Raw genomic sequence first — 19492 nt, 5'->3', positions numbered from 1 at the left:
ACACACACACACAGTGTGTATTCTAATATAAGTTTGTGTTAGTATGAGAGTGACAATGTGGTGAAGTTGGGGAGCAGCTAAAATGTCAGCGGGAGCTGCCTCGGGCGATCGCGGCGCCGACCGCTGGGCTCCGGTCTGATTGGAACCACAGCCTCCTCTGTGGTTTATCAAATGTTTTCTGTCTGGGGTGGACGTGGCCCCGTACTGCCAGCGCGCAGCCCGACCCCACGTTGCCACAATTACGGCCGAGGAGACCGGCTTGCTTCGGGAGCCATCTCATTGCTGTCCTCCTTCAGTGTGGGTTATTGTTTCACTACAGCGGGCGTAGATTACAGCGTACGCGCTCATCCCTGCCGTGTCTACAGCCCTCGGCTCCTGGAAGGATCGGGGAATACTTCAAGGGATGGATCCATCGCGATGTGCATGGTAGCCATAGTTACCAGAGTAGTGGTTTCTGCATGCCTTTTTGAGTGTGCGCTTGGAATTCTTTCGTCTGGTCGAGAAATAAAATCTTGTTGAAGATAAGCGAGAATCAAAGTGAGATATCGTATCAGGACACAATCATCAAATACAGGTTTCAAATTACGTTTAAATTGGACCTTTCCTCGTATTCTTCAGGGTTATTTTCAATAATTTACAATTTCAAATGAGAAGGCCGGTCGTGGAAAGAAAACACACTTTCTCTCTTTTTAATTAGTCTGAGCACAGTCAGCTATTCATATACTGTAAAATATCAACTACACGCAAATGTCCCAACACGCGGTAAGCATTCCACTGAAGGCACATTTCCAGCATCCGTGTGTTTTAAATCAGGAACACGAGTCTGTGATAGGAAGCAATGAACCGGGACACACCGCATCTCGGCGGTCAACAGGACGACAGCCAATGTGTGTCCGCCGTGTGTTTCTGTGTGTGCAGCTACTTTGAGCTGGAGAGCAGTGGCGTGAGGGAGGAGATACGCTACCACTACCGCTTCAACGGCAAGCCCCGCTCCGAGTCCTTCCCCTACCGCCTGGCCGACGGACAGTGGCACAAGATCGCACTCACCATCAGCGCCACGCACCTCCTGCTCCACGTCGACTGCAACAGGTAACTGGGGAGGGAGCGCCTGGGCCGCGGGCGGGTATTTATTTTATTTAATTGTTTAAAAGGGACAATGCACATCAATTGACATTTTTAGCTTACAGTCAAAATGTAAATGTGCCAGAGTCAGCGAAATAGCTAATTTTCATCTGTAGTCCCTTGGCAGGTCAACACATCATCAGAGAGAGAGAGAGAGAGAGAGAGAGAGAGAGAGAGAGAGAGAGAGAGAGAGAGAGAGAGAGAGAGAGAGAGAGAGAGAGAGAGAGAGAGAGAGAGAGAGAGAGAGAGAGAGAGAGAGAGAGAGAGAGAGAGAGAGAGAGAGAGAGAGAGAGAGAGAGAGAGAGAGAGACCCTGCACACGCTCATTCCATATGCACACCCCACCATTTTTGGTTTTAATATCTATACATAAATGCATTCATGCCTGTTTTTTGAGTGTACCACCTGTCAAGTGGAGGTCTTCCTTGACGTCCCGTATGTGGGGGCTGGGGAAGGGGGGGTGGTGACCGGCCTAATGAGCTGTCCGTCCATCAAGGTAAATGTTTGTCCACACCTGCCCCGATGCGTGTGCTGTCAGGTGAGGGGAAGCTGCCACGAGATGCACCGCATCCACACAGACCTGTGTGTGTGTGTGTTTGTCTGTGAGTGCATGTGTGAAAACACATGAACACACAGACGTACGTGTGCACGCAGGCCTCGCCGAGGAGCGCCTGCAGAGAGCAGTCTGCACGCGCGGTGAATCCCACCGTGCCTCGCTGCGCTTTACATAATGAAGAGGAAGGCGGAAGAACAATCGCTCCATCGATTCGCCCGTCACGAGGACCTTTTGTGTGTGCGACCCCCCCTGTCCCCGGTGATCCATCGGGAACCCCCCCCACCGTGCCAATCTGTCTCACTCCTCCTCTGAAGTAGTATCAGTCATCATCTGCTAGCCGCCAACCCCCCACCCCCCCACTGCGAGAGAGGGGGGGGGGGACAAAGAGGTGACTCTCTCTGTCACCTCTTTCACGGCTCGGGGGAAAATAGAGCTATTGGATACGATTCAATACGAGTGTCCGGAATCGATTCCCTCGCTGCTTATTCACCTCAGCGGCTCTGGCCATTTGCCTGTCCTGTTTTATCTCAATGCGGTATCCATCACTCAGCCGTCACTCGCAGCACGACGGCTTGTGTCTCACTCTCTGGGGACGGGGACGGGCGAGAGGGAATTAGCCGTCTTTGTTATGTCACCGAGTCTCGTAGGTCTGCCTTGAACTGAAGATGTACCCACCATGAGATACAGTGTTATATTTGTATGAAGTCATTATGAAGAAAAAGCATGCCAGGCTTGTTTACAACAGGCTTATCATATTTGCTGATTGCCTGCAGGAAGGATAGCAACAGATAGCGTGTGCCACCAGTTATTCTTTTCAGAGTACATTTATTAACTACGGTCTCATCACTCCCCTATTTCATCTCATACGTTGCTCTAAAATTAGGAGGACGTTTTTATGGAGCTTTCAGCAATGACATTTCGAGCGGCGTGTGTCTCAGGAGGTAGAGCGTGTTGACCTGTAACCGGAAGGTTGCTAATTCGATCTCCGGCTCCTCCTAGCGAGCGTCGAGGTGTCCCTGAGCTAGACACCTCACCCTAACCGCTCCTGACGAGCTGGCTGTCGCCTTGGATGGTTGACTCCGCCGTCGGTGTGTGACTGTGTGTGTGAATGTGTGAATGTGAGGCAAAATTGTAAAGCTCTTTGAGTGGCCACTGGTGAAAGAAGTGCTGTATAAATATAGTCTATTACCATTAACATTTAAACTAGCCCCCTGCCCTCCCCACCAGCACCCGACCCCACCCCGATGGACCCTTGACAGCCACTCTATACCTTCTATATCCTCTCTGGATCTGTGATGTGACCATCAGGCACCCCCCCCCCCCCTGTATCCATTGAGTCGGTGCCTCTCTGTCATTAGTCCTTAGTTACAGTCATTGCAGCCCACTCGCTTCAGTGACTAGATATCTCCCGAGTCTGGACACTAATGTCACGTTTCTCTCTGGGGGAGGTCCTGGGTAGACACGGCAGTAGACAGCCACTTTCCCCCTCAACAGATCCCCCCCCTTCTGGCCCTGGGGGGCGGGGGGGGGGGGGGGGGGGGGGGGGGGGTCGATGGCTGACTTTGCTCCTCAATTAAGTGCAAATGATTCCCTTCCCGCTGGTTAGTGTCATCCAGCTCTTCCCCACCTGCTGGGATCAGACCAGCTGATGCAAGCTAAACACAACCACCACCACAAGTGATTCTTGTGATATTAGCATATTTAGAAAGAGCAGTACTTGGATTTTTCCAGGTTGTTGTGTTAGTCATAGTAGTGAAATAAATGTAATTATGTTTAATTTATTATTAATCGTACTAATTTTCTTATCGAAGTTATATCGATCGCTTTGATTCCTACGGTGTTCTCTGTGGTTGCTAGGGTGTTCTTTTTGGTTGCATTAGGTGGTTGTTAGGGTGTTCTGGATGGTTTCTATGGTGTTGTAGATGGTTGTTAGTTTATTCGAGGTGGTTGCTATGGTGTTCTAGGTGGTTGCTATGGTGTTCTGGTGGTTGGTAGGTTTTTCTGGGCGGTTTATATGGTGTTCTGGGTGTTGCTATGGTGTGGAAGGCGGTTGCTATACTATTCTTGGGGTTGCTATGGTGTGGAATGTGGTTGCTATGGTGTTCTTGGGGTTGCTATGGTGAGGAAGGTGGTTGCTATGGTGTGGAAGGTGGTTGCTATGGTTATCTGTGTTGTTTCCTTTGCTGGGTTGATCTCGGTTCTGTAGGTGTAAAATTAAAAAAAGGACAGGTTTTAAGTCATTCCATAAAGTTTGTATCGAAGGTTTATAATTGTGACGATTGTTCAAGTGTAAAGAACGAAGGAATTCAGTAGGACATTTTGGGCAGAATAATTCAGCTAAAAAGTATGATAGGTAATAAAAGTTGTCCTGCTAAAGCCTTACACCTAATTATGTTTGAAGTAGACAGAGTGTTGAAGGAGCAGCAGAAGCATGTCACTGTGGTGGTAATGAGGCCGGGCGAGGACTCAGAACACCGCTGACAATGCTCGTCAAGGCTGTATTATCCTTTAATTAGCATAAGGAATTTACGCTAAAGGAAGAGAAAAAAACATTATTTTTGGTACAAATTGTCCCAAAGCCCTGTCTGCAGAAACAGATACCAATTTATATGTATGTGAGCGTATATATATATATATATATATATATATATATATATATATATATATATATATATATATATATATATATATATATATATATATATATATATATATATATATATATAAGGAGGAATAGTCTGTAATCTGTGTCTCAGGAGTTGACCTATAGGAGAATAGTCTGTAATCTGTGTCTCAGGGGTTGACCTATAGGAGAATAGTCTGTAATCTGTGTCTCAGGGGTTGACCTATAGGAGAATAGTCTGTAATCTGTGTCTCAGGGGTTGACCTATAGGAGAATAGTCTGTAATCTGTGTCTCAGGGGTTGACCTATAGGAGAATAGTCTGTAATCTGTGTCTCAGGGGTTGACCTATAGGAGAATAGTCTGTAATCTGTGTCTCAGGGGTTGACCTATAGGAGAATAGTCTGTAATCTGTGTCTCAGGGGTTGACCTATAGGAGAATAGTCTGTAATCTGTGTCTCAGGGGTTGACCAATAGGAGCATAGTCTGTAATCTGTGTCTCAGGGGTTGACCAATAGGAGCATAGTCTGTGATCTGTGTCCCTCTGCGGTTGACCAATGAGAGCGAGCGCTGAGCATTCTCCCCAACAGACCCTAGACATGCACACACCACACAGCCATGGAGCCCTGCTGCGATCCTCTGCTGTGGTCCCACTGCGGCAGCGTGGCGCGCATCACACCGTGCAAACACCTCACAGTCTACACTGTTTACCCTAAGAGGGGGTTTAACATAGTGTTTATGTTGTTGAGATGTACACATGAACAGTATGTGGCAGAGTATAGCACGCCATGGCCATCTGTACTGATGACGCGGAGGCGGGATCTCCACAGAAAGTATTATTTCTCAGGGTTCCGATTTTTTATTAAACATATGAAATAAATGTAACATAAAATGTGATGTTCAAGCAGAGAGAGAGAGAGAGAGAGAGAGAGAGAGAGAGAGAGAGAGAGAGAGAGAGAGAGAGAGAGAGAGAGAGAGAGAGAGAGAGAGAGAGAGAGAGAGAGAGAGAGAGAGAGAGAGAGAGAGAGAGAGAGAGAGAGAGAGAGAGAGAGAGAGAGAGAGAGAGACTCGAACCCTGTGTGGTTGTTCAAGTCGTGTGAGTCTTACTTCTAGCAGGTCTTAAAGAGACGACCTTTTGCCCGGCAGGATTGTCCTTTGAGGATCTGGCGGGGTCAGCAGTCTCTCCAGCTGCTCTCTCTCCCTGGCCTGGATTCATACAGCTTCACTCAGGCACTCAGGCTAGCTGTCTGTGACTAATGTCTGTCTGCTGACCAAATGATGGGGTGCAGTTTGACCGGCTTATCCTCCGAACTGTGGCCCGTTCAGCCCCTCGCAGCCAGCGGTCAATACAACCGCCTATAACTGTCACAACCAAGAGGGGAGCTGCTTGAATTGCCCCGGTATTAAGTTCTAGGCTTTTGGCTCTTGGCTTAGTCACATTGTCGACGACAGCGTTGGCTGGGATCGGTTCAGATGGGTGTTTAACTGTGCGTCCTTATTCACAGTTGGGGATTCGATTGAGGGAAGGATGGGAGGGCTGCACCCATGGAGGGGGTATGGAGGTATATTATGGACGTATAGGTTGTAAAATCAACCGGAAGTTAGCAGCTCAACTAACGTGATCGACGGGATGAGATGGCGGATTCAAGCTATAAGTTAACCCCACTTGGTCACGGACACAACCAACTTGTGTGTGATTAAGTAAGCTCAGCGCTTTACATTTTTACATTCAGGGCATTTAGCAGACGCTTTTATCCAAAGCGACTTGCATAAGCACATGTCAGAAGAAAGAGGAACAACAATATATCTCTGTCGGTACAGTAAGGATGTTCGTGGAACATGAGTGCCAAGCACTTATAATCACTAGGTTAACCCATTCCCCGTATGCAACAAAGATACACAATGATAAGTACAATTTTTAAGTGCAAGCATGTACAAAATACAATAAGTGCCAGATCAAGGATAGTCTCGAAAGTACAGCTACGCTCGCTCTGGCCACGCATGAGCCGTCCGAGGAGGATCTGTCGGGGATGCCCCCGGCCCTAGGACTATGTGGAGCTGGGAGGAAGATGAACTTGTTTTAAAGCTCAGGATGCACTGAAGGAGGTTGGAGTAAGGAGGCTTACATCACCTGACTGGACCCCCGTCTGGGGGAGGAGCCAGGGGAAGTCATGTGGGGTCTCTCTGGACTGCCCTATTGTCACAGTAACCCTGATTAGGCGAGCTAGTTTAGAAGCTAGGTAATGCAAGGTAATTTGCTATTTTTATATTATCTTTATATTCTCACAAACACGTGCGTTATCAGATGTGTTGATCAGAAACCGAATTAATTAAAGATGAAATCTCCACTGTTAATTAACATGTTCGTATGATTACGATTATGCCTTTCTGACCAAGAATAAATGGGGACACATGAGCAAATAGTTTTTTAATAAAACGTGGCGGCTTGAAGTGTACAAAACACCACCCATGGGACCCGTTCCTCCAAGGGCATCGTCCGTGTCGCTGAACACTCTTTTTATTTTCCTCCAACCTTCTCTTCTTGTGTGTAGAAACGCAGCTGACAGGCTAATTATAAATGCAGACCAAAAAACACAAATATTTCTTGATGTCCTCGGTGCTTGGATCCGCCGTGTAACTGAGGGAGTTTGTGTGAAATTAGCCGTGATTATTTTTGCAGCACTTCCTTGTAGAACAAACGCAAGGTCACGAGGGCTGCATCATTGGAGTATTAATTGCAATTTGGGGATAGATCTAATTCAATTAAGGGCAGTCTCTTTCTGTACAGACCCCCGCCCCCCCCCCCCCCTGAACACTTTGACGGTCTGGGTCTGTGTTTGTTTGGGAGCGCAGATGCTAATGCGGCGTAATGACATTGGCTCCACTTGTCACATGCAACCACCAACCAACCGTCCTCTGTATGTTCTTCGGAAGGTCACTCTATATGCTGCACACATGCACATGCATACACTCGCACAAAAGCACACACACACACACACACACACACACACACACACACACACACACACACACACACACACACACACACACACACACACACACACACACACACACACACACACACCCACCCAAAGGACCTGGCTGGGTTCCTCAGTAGCCATGCCAGTCCTCTGCCCTGGGGTGTGGGGAGACACACAGAGCCCGTTCAGGGGCCCTGCTGCCTGTAATCTCCACATGGGCTATGAGAGCTTCCCCTCAAGCACTGGGCCCCCGATGGAAAGTGGCCGCGCTCTCCTTGTTGGACCGCCGTGTTTCTCCCCTCAAGGGCGCGCCGGTGGTGGTCAGGTGATCCCGCTCCTGTAGGTCTCTCTCTCTCTCTCTCTCTCTCTCTCTCTCTCTCTCTCTCTCTCTCTCTCTCTCTCTCTCTCTCTCTCTCTCTCTCTCTCTCTCTCTCTCTCTCTCTCTCTCTCTCTCTCTCTCTCTCTCTCTCTCTCTCTCTCTCTCTCTCTCTCTCTCTCTCTCTCTCTCTCTCTCTCTCTCTCTCTTCCCCCCCCCTGTTTGTCGGTCCTCCTCTCTCCCTCTCTGTGTCACTCTGGGCCCTATCTTGCATCCGGCAGTATTGACTTAATCACTGGCGCATGTGTCGTTGCTAGTTTGCAACTGGCGCAGAGTGTTCTTTTCCCTCCTGCGCCACGCGTCGGTAAATTAGGGAAGGATCTTGCGCCCCAAGGGGCGGTTCGGCGAAAGGAGTAGGCGTGTTCTGGCGAAAACGTTCGCTGGTGCTATTTTGGAAGTTCCAGAAACCACTTGCGCCACAAACCAGGAAATACCTGGTTTAAAGTCAGTGGCGCGTTGTTCAGATGCTATTTTAAGGGCGCATGCATAATGTTGCTTGTGCACCTCGCGCATGCACTTTGCTTCTCTCATCTACCTAGCCACACATTCTTGGCAAATTATTTGGGAAAGAACAGCTGATGCGGCGGTAATAAGTTGTACTTTTAAATCAATGCATCTGCAAACACCGTACAGCAAACACATATTTTCTTGATTCACTTGCGTTTCAGGCCGTTAAAATAGGGCCCTCGGTCTCTGTCAGAGTCTGTCCTTCCCTCTCAGTCCGGCCTTCTCCCCAGCGCTGCAGTCAGCAGACCAAATACCAACCAAGCGGTTGAGCTCTAACAATAGTGAAGCCGTCCGGTGATTAGTGCGGGTATGAACTGTACAAACAGAGTACGAGTGGGATGGTGTTGCATTCAGACGGAGTGTCAATGTTTAATTTGGCCCAGTAAGGGCCCCGGACCGAGGGACACCCTAGACGTGGCTCCTGCGCGCGTTTCGCTGTAGACAGAGCACTGGTGGGGAAGGAAGACTGGGAACAATGCAGAGACAGCGGGGGAGCACGGGGGAGTACGGGGGAGCACGGGGGAGGGAGCCAGGCCGTCCACCTGGTGCACGGCGGCCCCAGGGTTGTGTGCGTCGGTCGGGTTGTGAAAGGCACCTCATGCGGCGTGCCGGTGGATGTAGCATCTCAGCGGCGCGTTATTCTGCCTGTGACAGCCAGCGTATCACAGCGGGCCTCGTATGCTAATCAAATGGCAAGCTCAGCCAGTGCTAGGGATTAATAAATACCTGGAGAACCGTTTTGGTCCCATGTTTGTGGTGAGAGGCGGCTCTGAGTTCTGCCTGAGCGACGTGCTGTGTTAACCGGATGAATGAGCCTCGTGACGGGGTGGACATTGTAATTATTGATGGGTTTTAAAGCCCCCGTTTGCATTTAAATCTCCCCATTAGAGCTGAATAGAAACGTCACTTTTGTAGCCAAACAACAATCTTCATAGAGCCGTACAAAGACACTGAAATATAGATAAAGTCCAAACAAATGAAACCAACCAAGTTCAACTGATTTTTTACAGTTTTACTCTGTAGCTTTATTCTCACATTCATGGATCGGGTTCGATGCTCGTGAATTATATATATAGGATAGACATCTATATGAAATGTACTAAACCCTATAATTCATTATGCATTAATTACCTTTTCCTAGATATTATTTATTTGCGCAGCAAATCAACAACAAATCGATATCATATCTTGTCACCAGGAAAGGCAACATCGGCAGTCTCCGTCGTGCCTGCATGCATTGTTCATTCGTCACTCCTGTTCCTCACAGTGCTCCTCTATGAAGCCAAACAGCTGCGTGGGTTTGTACCGTTATGATTGAAGTATCCTAGGATTCAACTGCCTGGGAAAAAAACAACTTCTTGGTAGACCCGTTGTGCAAATCAGCCGAATTTGGATGCTATAGCAGCTAGCGGCAAGGATGTAGTGAGTGGCTATTGAGAGGTTAGAGGGCACACTTGAACTCAAACTCAGGCATAACGCTGCAGCCGAGCTCCTACACGGTCAGGGTGATCCACATACCCATTACATCTTGCTTAATCGACCCCAATGGAGGCATGCTGTTACTGCAGCAGCGTCGGGTGAACGATAATGGTAGTCCCCAGAAGATACGGGGCGGCATGTGGCTCAGGAGGTAGAGCGGGGTGGCTGGGAACCAGAGGTTGCTAGTTCGATCCCCGGCTCCTCCTAGCTAGAGTGTCGAGGTGTCCCTGAGCGAGACGCCTCACTTTGACTGCTCCTGACGAGCTGGCTGTCGCCTTGCGTGGTCGACACCGCCGTCGGTGTGTGAACGTGTGCATGAATGGGTGAATGTTAGGCAATATTATAAAGCGATTTGAGTGGCGACTGGTTAGAAAAGCACTATGTAAATGCAGTTCATTCACCATTTACCATTATACAAGGGCTGTATGCTGATAGTATTGTATCATGGCAAAAGTGAGTATAAGACACTGTCTGATTTTAAACATCGGGGGATGAAGGACGCAGGACAGATGCAACACAGCACGAGGTATGTAGGTATGAAAATGAAGAGGCATCTAGGGCCTGAAGTAACCAGATGCTTAGCTAACAATGCAGTCAAACGTACATTATTCATCTCATTTGGCCCATAAATCACCCGGGGCCCTCACAGCCCACACTCTGTATCAATAGTTGACTCCATTTGAATACCAAAAAGAAAGGGTTGCGATTGATTTTCGTCAGCGCTATCCTCCAACCAACTGGTTGCTCTCCACATGGCGCCGGCCTCACTGGTGGGGTGTGAATTTCATTCAATGTCATTTCTTCAAGCCGCAGTCCTCATGAATTCTTTCACACCTTCTCCCCTCTACAGTTTTTTTTTCCCCGTCTCTGTGTGTCTCTGCGTTCGGCTGTTGAATGACTGGAGAATGACAAACATGGAGAGTGGCAATGCATCGGGAGATGCATTGCCACTCTCCATGTTTGTCATTCTCCAGTCATTCTCTCTGTCTACACTCTTTATGTCGTCGTTTGTCTCAGCCTTCATGCTAGGGCACGTGACAGTGGGTGTATGGATGTACGGTAAAATAGCTGGCCAGCAGAGATTCAACCCCAAGAAAAATTGGCCACTTTACATTAAGACATTTGGCCGACGCTTTAGTCCAAATCGACTTGCAACCATTCATTCACACGTTGACGGCGGTGTCGACCACGCAAAGGCGACAGTCGGCTCGGAGGGAGCAGCTAGGGCGAGGTGTCTTTGCTCAGGGACACCTCGACACTCTGGGGTTTCGAATTAGTAACCTTTCGGTGACCAGCCCAACCCGCTGTACCTCCGGTTGCGGAGCCGACCCAGCACGATTCGCTGGGTCACCCTCACCACCTTTGTTTTTGACACGCCTGACTTCCTGTGCCCGGTGGAGGGGGGGGGACGACACTCGGTGCATCACGGCCAGCCGGTCGACGCGCTCGCTCTCCGTTCTCATTACACGCTCGGCCGGTGACGGCGGGCGGTGTGTCCGTAGCGGGCGGATCTACACCTCACAGATCCACATAATGAGATCCTCATAACGCCGCACGAGCCACCCTTTGGTGGCGTGTCCAGCAGCCGGCGAAATGAGTCTCAGCGTTTCCTCCCTCATTAAAGGAGCTGGCGCGGCAGGCAGGAAGGGGGTGTGGGCGCCGCCCCCACCTGCTAAGCATCTCGTCGCTGCAGGCGCAGGCTATCATTAGGACGGGAACAGGGGCTGCGGGCCGCGCAGTGGAACGCTGGATAAATGATTGCGCCCGCCGCGGAGATAAACATCTTCTGATGCTGCCCTTCTCCTGTTCACCGGCCCCGCCCCTCTTCGCTCGTGGCACGTTCCGTCCTCTCCTTCCTCCTCCTCCTCCTCCTCCTCCTGTAGCCGTGTCCTCTGCCTCTCTGCTGGAATCAGGAGGAATCTGAGCCCCTTCGCCCGCAGCCTTTTCGTCAGCTTTCTGCTCGTTGCCTAATTAAGCGACCGGCTCGGGCTCAACATGTTCACTATCAGGCTGAAAATACACCGACTCACGGGACGTCGAGCGAATAAAAAAGCGGTTTGCAGTCGACAAACCACGACCCAGTGACTACCACGGCGTGTGCGATCGACGGGAGGTTGCAACGGGGGGGGGGAATCTGTCGACCGCGTGCGTGCGTTGTGCGCGGCGTTCCTCCCAAGTCAGTGGAAGGCGAGGCATAAAGGCTTAATTTCCTGTGTAGGTCGACGGCGACGGCGGCTGCTACTCGGTGGAGCAGCCAATGTTCCCTCCTTCATCACCTGATCAGCCCCGGCGCCGTAAAAGCCCTGCCAGCGTGCCCCATAACGAGCCTGCGTCAGGCGGATCACCTCGCACAACGCTGTCCCTCACCCAGGTACCCGGGGCCTGTCTCCCGGGGCCTCCCGGGGGCCTGCTTCCTGAGCTGGCCCCCTCCCTAGTACCAGGAAGTGTCAACAAGTGGCTTTTTAATGTTTTATGGTGCAGGTGGCAGAGGCCCCGTCTCAACTGTGCTGCACGTGAGATGAAACGCAAAGCTGCACATTGAAGGGGAAGATCGCCCCCCCCCCCCCCCTCTCTGACCAATGGGGTGGCTCCCCTCCCCCATCACGTCCTCCAATGCAGCAGCAGCCACCGCTGGTGATTACTGCTGCCGCCTAATGAAGGGAAAACTTAGAATGTCAATGCGTCGCCGATTTTCTCTCCACTATTGATTCCGTGGTTCTCGGTCGGTCGGAGGCCGAGGCCCTGCCCCTGCCCGGGATTGGAGGGATTATCAACGCCGAAGAACTATAGCTCCCTTCTGCTCCTGCAACAATTAATCCCTGTTCATTATCCACAATGGAATCAGATCACATTGACGTCGGCACTTCACTCTGTAGTGTTAATGAGAGTCGCTGGGATTTCTTACCGCTTTTATTACAATTAATATTCTGCTGTTTCTTATCCCTTCCCTGAGACTGACTCCTTCCTCCCCCTTTCTCCTCTTCCTCCTCCTCCTCCAAGGAGGAGAAGCCGGGATAACCAAAAGGGAGTCAGTTGTTTCAGTTGGACGAGGAGGAGGCGCGGCAGCACACCTGCCGGTGTTTTCTGCTGAAACAGGCGGTTCTGTCAGGATTAATTACCACTCTCCCGACGATCCCCAGCCTGGCAGCTGTCTGCCACCGCCTCGCAACGCATTACGTGGGAGATAGCAAAACGCTGTGATCGTGGTAGTTCCCTGATAATATCATTTTCGGGGAGGATCTGACGATGGCAGCACTGCTTCTTCATGGCGTCTTGTTGGCCCCGCGTGTCAAGTGCCGAAGTTTATCCTCGGAACGCGGTCCAGTGTGTCGAGGTCTACCATTGGCCCCGGTGTCTCGGCTCTTTCCCATTGGTTCCCTGCCAGACTGCGTATCGAAGTCTACCACTGGACCCTGTGTCTGGGGATTTACCATTGGTTCCGTGTTTCGAGGTCTACCATTGGCCCCGGTGTCTCTGGTCTTCCCATTGGTTCCCTTGTGGCTGTGATCGAGCGTGTCATTACCGCAGCCTCCTGAGCCATGCTCAGCCGCCCCCCCCCGAGACCCGCCTCCGCAGCCTGCAGTCCAGCCCCTGGCGGGGGGGGGGGGGGGGGGGATGTACACTGTGGCAGAAAGGGGCACCCGAGGGGTGTACACGCACGCACGCACGCACGCACGCACGCACGCACGCACGCACGCACGCACGCACGCACGCACGCACGCACGCACGCACGCACGCACGCACGCACGCACGCACGCACGCACGCACGCACGCACGCACGCACGCACGCACGCACGCACGCACGCACGCACGCACGCACGCACGGACAGACAGCCGCGAGACATCAAATAAGAGGGATGTCAGTGCTATAGATTTTCTGTTATGGACAGTGCAATGCCCATTCCAGTGTACTACACGTCTTCTTCAGATGACCTTAGGTCTGCGTCCCCAAGCCCCCAATGAGTTTTATAACATCCGTGCCATCTGAACGCTTGTGTAGAAGCGCTCCTGTTGTGTGGGTCCTTTCATTGAAGTGGTATTATTTGTATATTTACCTTTTATAGGTTCTATATGAGGTATACTTATCTATGAAAGGGAATCTCATTCCAAGGCTTTCTCATCTCACGACGGAAAGCCTGGAATGGGGCGCTGGGAATGTGCGTTTACGGCGAGAGAGACGCGCTTCGGGCGCGACCATTGTCAGAGTAACACTGGTTTACCAGCGAGATGGAGAGGGGGGAAGTTCTAACGGAGAGTAAGCCGCGACATGTTTCGGATATTGCTTAGTCAAACTCTTTGTATTTACTTTCCTTGCCTGTGTTGTGTTTTGTTGTCATGTTGTTGTTGTTCTGGCTCCTGGGACTGTTAACCGTACTACACAATGAGGAGAACGAAAATTGCATCGGGGCGGCCCAGGATAATGCTACAATTCATTTCCCTCCCACAGCTTGGATACAAGGCGTCAATACGTTTCCCTTTAAAAGATGTAGTACCTGGTTAATATGGATATAACTGGTATGACTGCATGTATGCGGGGCAAATACATAAAGAATAATAATGAAAAACTCGTGCAGCGGTAGTCAGGAAAAATATCCAACTAAAGCGATGCGGATCGCTTCATGGATCCTACACTGTAATCAGCCGTTGCTCGCAAAGGGCACACCGTGGAAGGGGGCTCACCCTGCACTTAAATGGCATAAGAAACACATCATCACGCACGCACACACAATGCACACACACACACCCGCAAATGCACACACACAGGCACACACGCTCACGCACAAACACAGACATTCACACCGCACACACTCATGCAAGGTCTATACCTTGCATGAGCGAACAGGAGGGCTAGCATGTTTTACCAGCCGGGTCTCCCTTGGCCTCTCCATCCCTGCCTTTTCCCCTTCTTTCCTTTTTTCTCAGGAAAAGATAGAAGCCTCTTATCGGCAGATCGGGTTACAGTGGAGGTGAGGTAATTAAAGACACGGTGGAAGTAGGCCAGGGACGGGCCTCGGGGGAGACGGTTGACAGTCACATTAGGTTGGATCTACATCTACATAGTTTGCAGACAAGACCTATATTTTCCTGCGCCTTAAAACCGATTTGAAAGGTATTTGGGTCATAGATATGCCTTTAACTTGGTTCCTAATGCTGCACGCTCCCGTTTTGGGTGCGGCGCTACACACTTGTCATTTTTCAGCGGGATCGCTCTGCTTTGTTTGTGCCGAGCGCCTGTCTGTGTTTCTTTGGTTATGTTGTTTTTCCACTCGGAGTACACGCCTGTTGATATTTTTAACATGAGACGGCGTCGTTGTCAGACTCACCAGTCATGTCTGCGGCTGTGTGATGCTTTCGTTGCTTTTATCGTCCTTTATGTAGCACGAGTCATGTGTTTTGTTGTTCTAAAATAAAGATGATTGTCAACGTCTGGTAGTGATACCTAGCGTTTTCTTTAATTGTCATGGAAGTGTATTGCTTTTATAATGTGTTGTTGCGATTATTAAGGGAGTAGACTGGAATTAGACCTTAAATTAGCATATAGTGAATCAAGCCGAAAGGTTGTTGGAGGCAGATATTGTGTAACACCAAACTTGTTCAGCCCTCTTATTTATTTAGTTGTTTTGTGTAGCATATCAAACCCGATAACATCCCAAAAAAACACCAACAACAACCAAAAATATTGACATGTATTTTGATTCGAGGTGTGACGGAAAAACACGACTTTCAACCCCCAACTGGTATTCAAACCCAGAATTATTGTTCCGGTTATTACCGTGATTTATTTGTTAAACTGAGAAATAGGTTGCTGACACGAAGGAGCCGCGTTGCGAGCTGTCTAGAGACACCAGGCAGCTCTTGTTCCTGCACCACAGGGGGTCTGGTTCTGGTTTGAGTGGCACCGCGGGCCTGGGCTGCTTCCAGGAAACACACTTCCAGGTGGAGCACAGACAGATTGACAGACACCCGAATCGAAGTCGGGGAAGTGGGGAGATAATAGCCCCACTCCTGGTAGACGGGGGGGGGGGGGGGAAGGGGGAAAGGGAAGACGATGGCGTAGTGAAAGAAGTGGTGAGATTCTGCACCCAAACTAAAGTAGTATCTTCTCACTTTCTCTGTTCTAGCTGTCAATAGTTTTGTGTTGCTTTTTTTTCGGGGGGCTGGGTTTGTGGCACACAGTACAGCTCAATGAAAGCACTTGAACGCAGGCACTCAGAACTTAAGTACTTGAACGATCGCGGAGCGATGGAAGACACTGTACATCCTCTGCTCGTAGATCGCACGAAAAGCGCACGCACGCACGTACGCACGCACACACTTGCATGCTCTCTAAGAAGAGACACACTCACACTCGTATAGTCTCTCAGCAGACACACACACACTCACATACTCTCTCAGCAGAAACACACACTCACACACACACACACACTTGCATACTCTCTCAGCAGACACACACCCGTCACAATCACAGCTCTCTCCATTCACATTCAGTTGTGTTAAGCCCTCCTCCCCCCACCTCCCTCAGCCTCCCTGCTGACAGACACCTTGACACATCATTCTTGACTCGGCGTCTCTCGGAGACGAAGAACACGGGCGGCAAACAGCAGATCATTAGGAATGCAGCCGCTCGAACAAAGCCGACTTTAAGGGATACTTTAGCGCGGCAGACAGCTATTGGCGGAGCGAACAACAGAGCCAGGGATTGGGATTAGGTTTTTCTCCCAGCTGCCAAAGAACCGTTAGGCATAAAAAACATTAACAGTGCTTTTTTTTTGTGCCTTTTATTTTTTATTTTTGAGACAATTCTGCTCAGGGGGACGCGCAAAGCCTTTGATTGTGTTTGTGCTTCAGTCTGTGTCCTCAATCTGGCTGGCTAATAAACAACAACATCACGTCGAATCGAATCGCTGCCGTGAACGGACGCCGCGCCGCACAGGACTGTACATCAGGTTTTATTTTATTTTTGGTGTGTGGCTGCTGGTTCTTCCAAATACTGTCGGTAAATCAGCAGGAATGAGGGGCGGCCTGGCAGCTTATTCAGGTGAACTGTCAGCAGAACGGGACGGCCCGGCCAGCGAGGCCCAGATTTATGCAGCCGCCTCTCCACGGCTTTCTACAGTCCCAGCGTGGGCCAGCAACACGGTGCCGGACATTTTCTCAGGGCCTTCCTCTGGTTTCTGCCTCGCCACTCCTGAGAATGATGGCTCCGACGGCCGTCCCGCGCACACACTCACCCCCACCACCACCCGAATGCCAGGGTTAGATACACATCTCACCTACACACAGTAGATACAGTGTGTCTACTTGTAAATGTGTACACAAACTCATAATTTGCACACACACACACACACACACACACACACACACACACACACACACACACACACACACACACACACACACACACACACACACACACACACACACACACACACACACACACACAAAGCTTCAGAAGAGTGGGGTAGATGTGGAGCAGCACTGCCCTGCGTCAGTTCTCTCGGCCCCCAGCCCAAGTGACACCTTCCAGCCCTGGGTTTCCTTCGTGCCCAGGCATGAAGGAAACCCATCTGGCTCAGAACCCTTCTGTGTTCTGTGAAATGTGTTTTCCCCGATGGGTGGTCTCTCCTTCCAATGAGGTGATATCAGAGTGTCAGAGTGGTCTTGTGTGCACACGCTTATAGTATATATACACGCACACAGTCAAACATATTGAGCTAAGGGAAGGGTAATGATAGGTTTGGAGGAGGAGGAGGAGGAGATCAGAACACTTAAGCTGGTCACAGCGCATGGGAAGCCTACGTGGAGACGTGCAATACCCTTGACGTGTGTGTGTGTGTGTGTGTGTGTGTGTGTGTGTGTGTGTGTGTGTGTGTGTGTGTGTGTGTGTGTGTGTGTGTGTGTGTGTGTGTGTGTGTGTTAAGGAAATTAAGTGTGTGTAGGTTTCTGATGTGTGTTTCTGGAGGTGTGTGTCTGTGTGCAGGGTGGTGTTTCTGAGTGTGTCTCGAGGTTTATATTTGTGTCTGAGTTTCCTGAAATGTGTATGGGTTTCTCCAAGTGTGTGTGTGTGTTTCTTGAGGTGTGTATGTGTGTGAGCGAGTGAGTGTGTGTGTCCTGAGGTGTGTCTTGAGTTGTCCTGAAATGTGTGTGTGTATCTTGAGGTGTGTGTTAGCGAGTGAGTGTGTGTGTTTCTGTGTGTGTGTCGTGTGGTGTGCTCTTAATCCGGCCCAGGGCGGTGCTCCAGCTATCAATGCGGCGTTAGGGATTCAGCGGCCGGCCTGGCTGTCCTGCTCCAGGGGGCGGCCGGGCGATACCCCCGTCCACCGCCTCTGGTAGGACGGGAGGACGGGACCGATGTACAAGCAGGGCGAACACACACACCAGCACACCAACACACGTCGCACATGGCCTCTGTTCCGAGGGTTTTATTCCATTATTCATCCGTAATGGTTTTGTGTTCATGCCAAAACCATTTCCATTCTCCCCACCTCTATATTTCGGCTGCCTCTAATCTGACAGTTCTCTCCGTGTGTGTGTGTGTGTGTGTGTGTGTGTGTGTGTGTGTGTGTGTGTGTGTGTGTGTGTGTGTGTGTGTGTGTGTGTGTGTGTGTGTGTGTGTGTGTGTGTGTGTGTGTGTGTGTGTGTGTGTGTGTGTGTGTTTTTGTGCCAGGATCTACGAGCGGCTGATCGACCCTCCGCAGACGGAGCTCACGGCCGGCAGTGGAGTGTGGCTGGGCCAGCACACCCACAAACACGGCCTGTTCAAGGTGAGACCCGGCCCCCCCGCCTCCACCCTCCGCACACAGAGCTCCGCGCGGCCGTCTCAGCGCTGGGTAATGGAATTGGACAGGGGGGGTACGTCAGCCCGGGGCCTTGTTTGTGGGACTCGGGGAGAGGCTCGGGGAGGTTAGACAGAAGAACTGAACAGCGGTTGGCCATCAGTGTCTGAGTGCCGATGAAAAAGCCCTTTTCCCTCGCTTTGCTTCGCTTATCCTCCCAAGATCCTCTGAATCTTTGTGTTTTAACTAAACTAATTTCTCTAAACCCGCTACACATGCTCACAGCAGGCGGACGCTACATGGGAGGAATTTATCGCAAGGACTATACTAAAGTTTTCCCCATTTTTTGCGATGGTGAGGGTTATACACCTCTACTCTCCAACACAGGCGTGTGTGTGTGTGTGTGTGTGTGTGTGTGTGTGTGTGTGTGTGTGTGTGTGTGTGTGTGTGTGTGTGTGTGTGTGTGTGTGTGTGTGTGTGTGTGTGTGTGTGTGTGTGTGTGTGTGTGTGTAAACCAGTGCGAAAGGGAGAACCTGATGTTTACACTGTTATCTTGTCACGTTGCAATCACAGTCACTGGTTGTAAAGGTTTGTTTTTTTGCGAAACACGTCTCTACAATCTACAAAAATGTCCGGTAGGTACCCGAGGAACATTTTTGCATTTGAGAAAGTCGTAAGAAAATAAGGGATAAACATGGAGGAATCAATAGTAGGTCTACTAAGTGGCCACATCAGTGGGTGGCCAAGGCCAGAGACAGACAGATAATAGGAAGCTGATGGACTGGAATAATGTGTTGACCTAACCCAACAATTTCAAATTCATCTTGTTCCACAATGCTCACTTTTTCTACTCCTTTCACTTTACACGACTCCAGCCGCAGGAAGAAAAACAAGATCGCCTTTTTCATTTTAATGATCACACCGTTTGGAACTGTCAAAGAATAAAAATAGCACGGTAAAAAAGTCCCTCAGCGAGGCGGAGTAGAGTACGATCAAAAACCCGCTTGTCAAATCCATACCGCGGCACACACACGGCGCATTGTATAGCGCATACACCCCTACTTCATCAGCCCG

The 19492-nt window shown here is 50.3% G+C and overlaps 1 protein-coding gene across 1 annotated transcript in view; it reads left to right on the top strand.

Annotated features, from left to right (window-relative positions):
- LOC130403591 (protein kinase C-binding protein NELL1-like) overlaps window positions 1-19492 on the top strand; it is a 151447-nt gene that overhangs the window by 30086 nt on the left and 101869 nt on the right. Inside the window, exons 4-5 of the mRNA XM_056608008.1 lie at window positions 919-1089; window positions 18310-18406. Coding sequence (XP_056463983.1) covers window positions 919-1089; window positions 18310-18406 — 268 coding nt within the window. The remainder of the gene's footprint in view (window positions 1-918; window positions 1090-18309; window positions 18407-19492) is intronic.

This window comes from Gadus chalcogrammus, chromosome 14, assembly GCF_026213295.1.
Source record: "Gadus chalcogrammus isolate NIFS_2021 chromosome 14, NIFS_Gcha_1.0, whole genome shotgun sequence".
NCBI classification, from domain to species: Eukaryota; Metazoa; Chordata; class Actinopteri; order Gadiformes; family Gadidae; genus Gadus; species Gadus chalcogrammus.
Note: the sequence above shows the minus strand (reverse complement) of the source record. Positions and strands in the feature narration are given on the sequence as shown.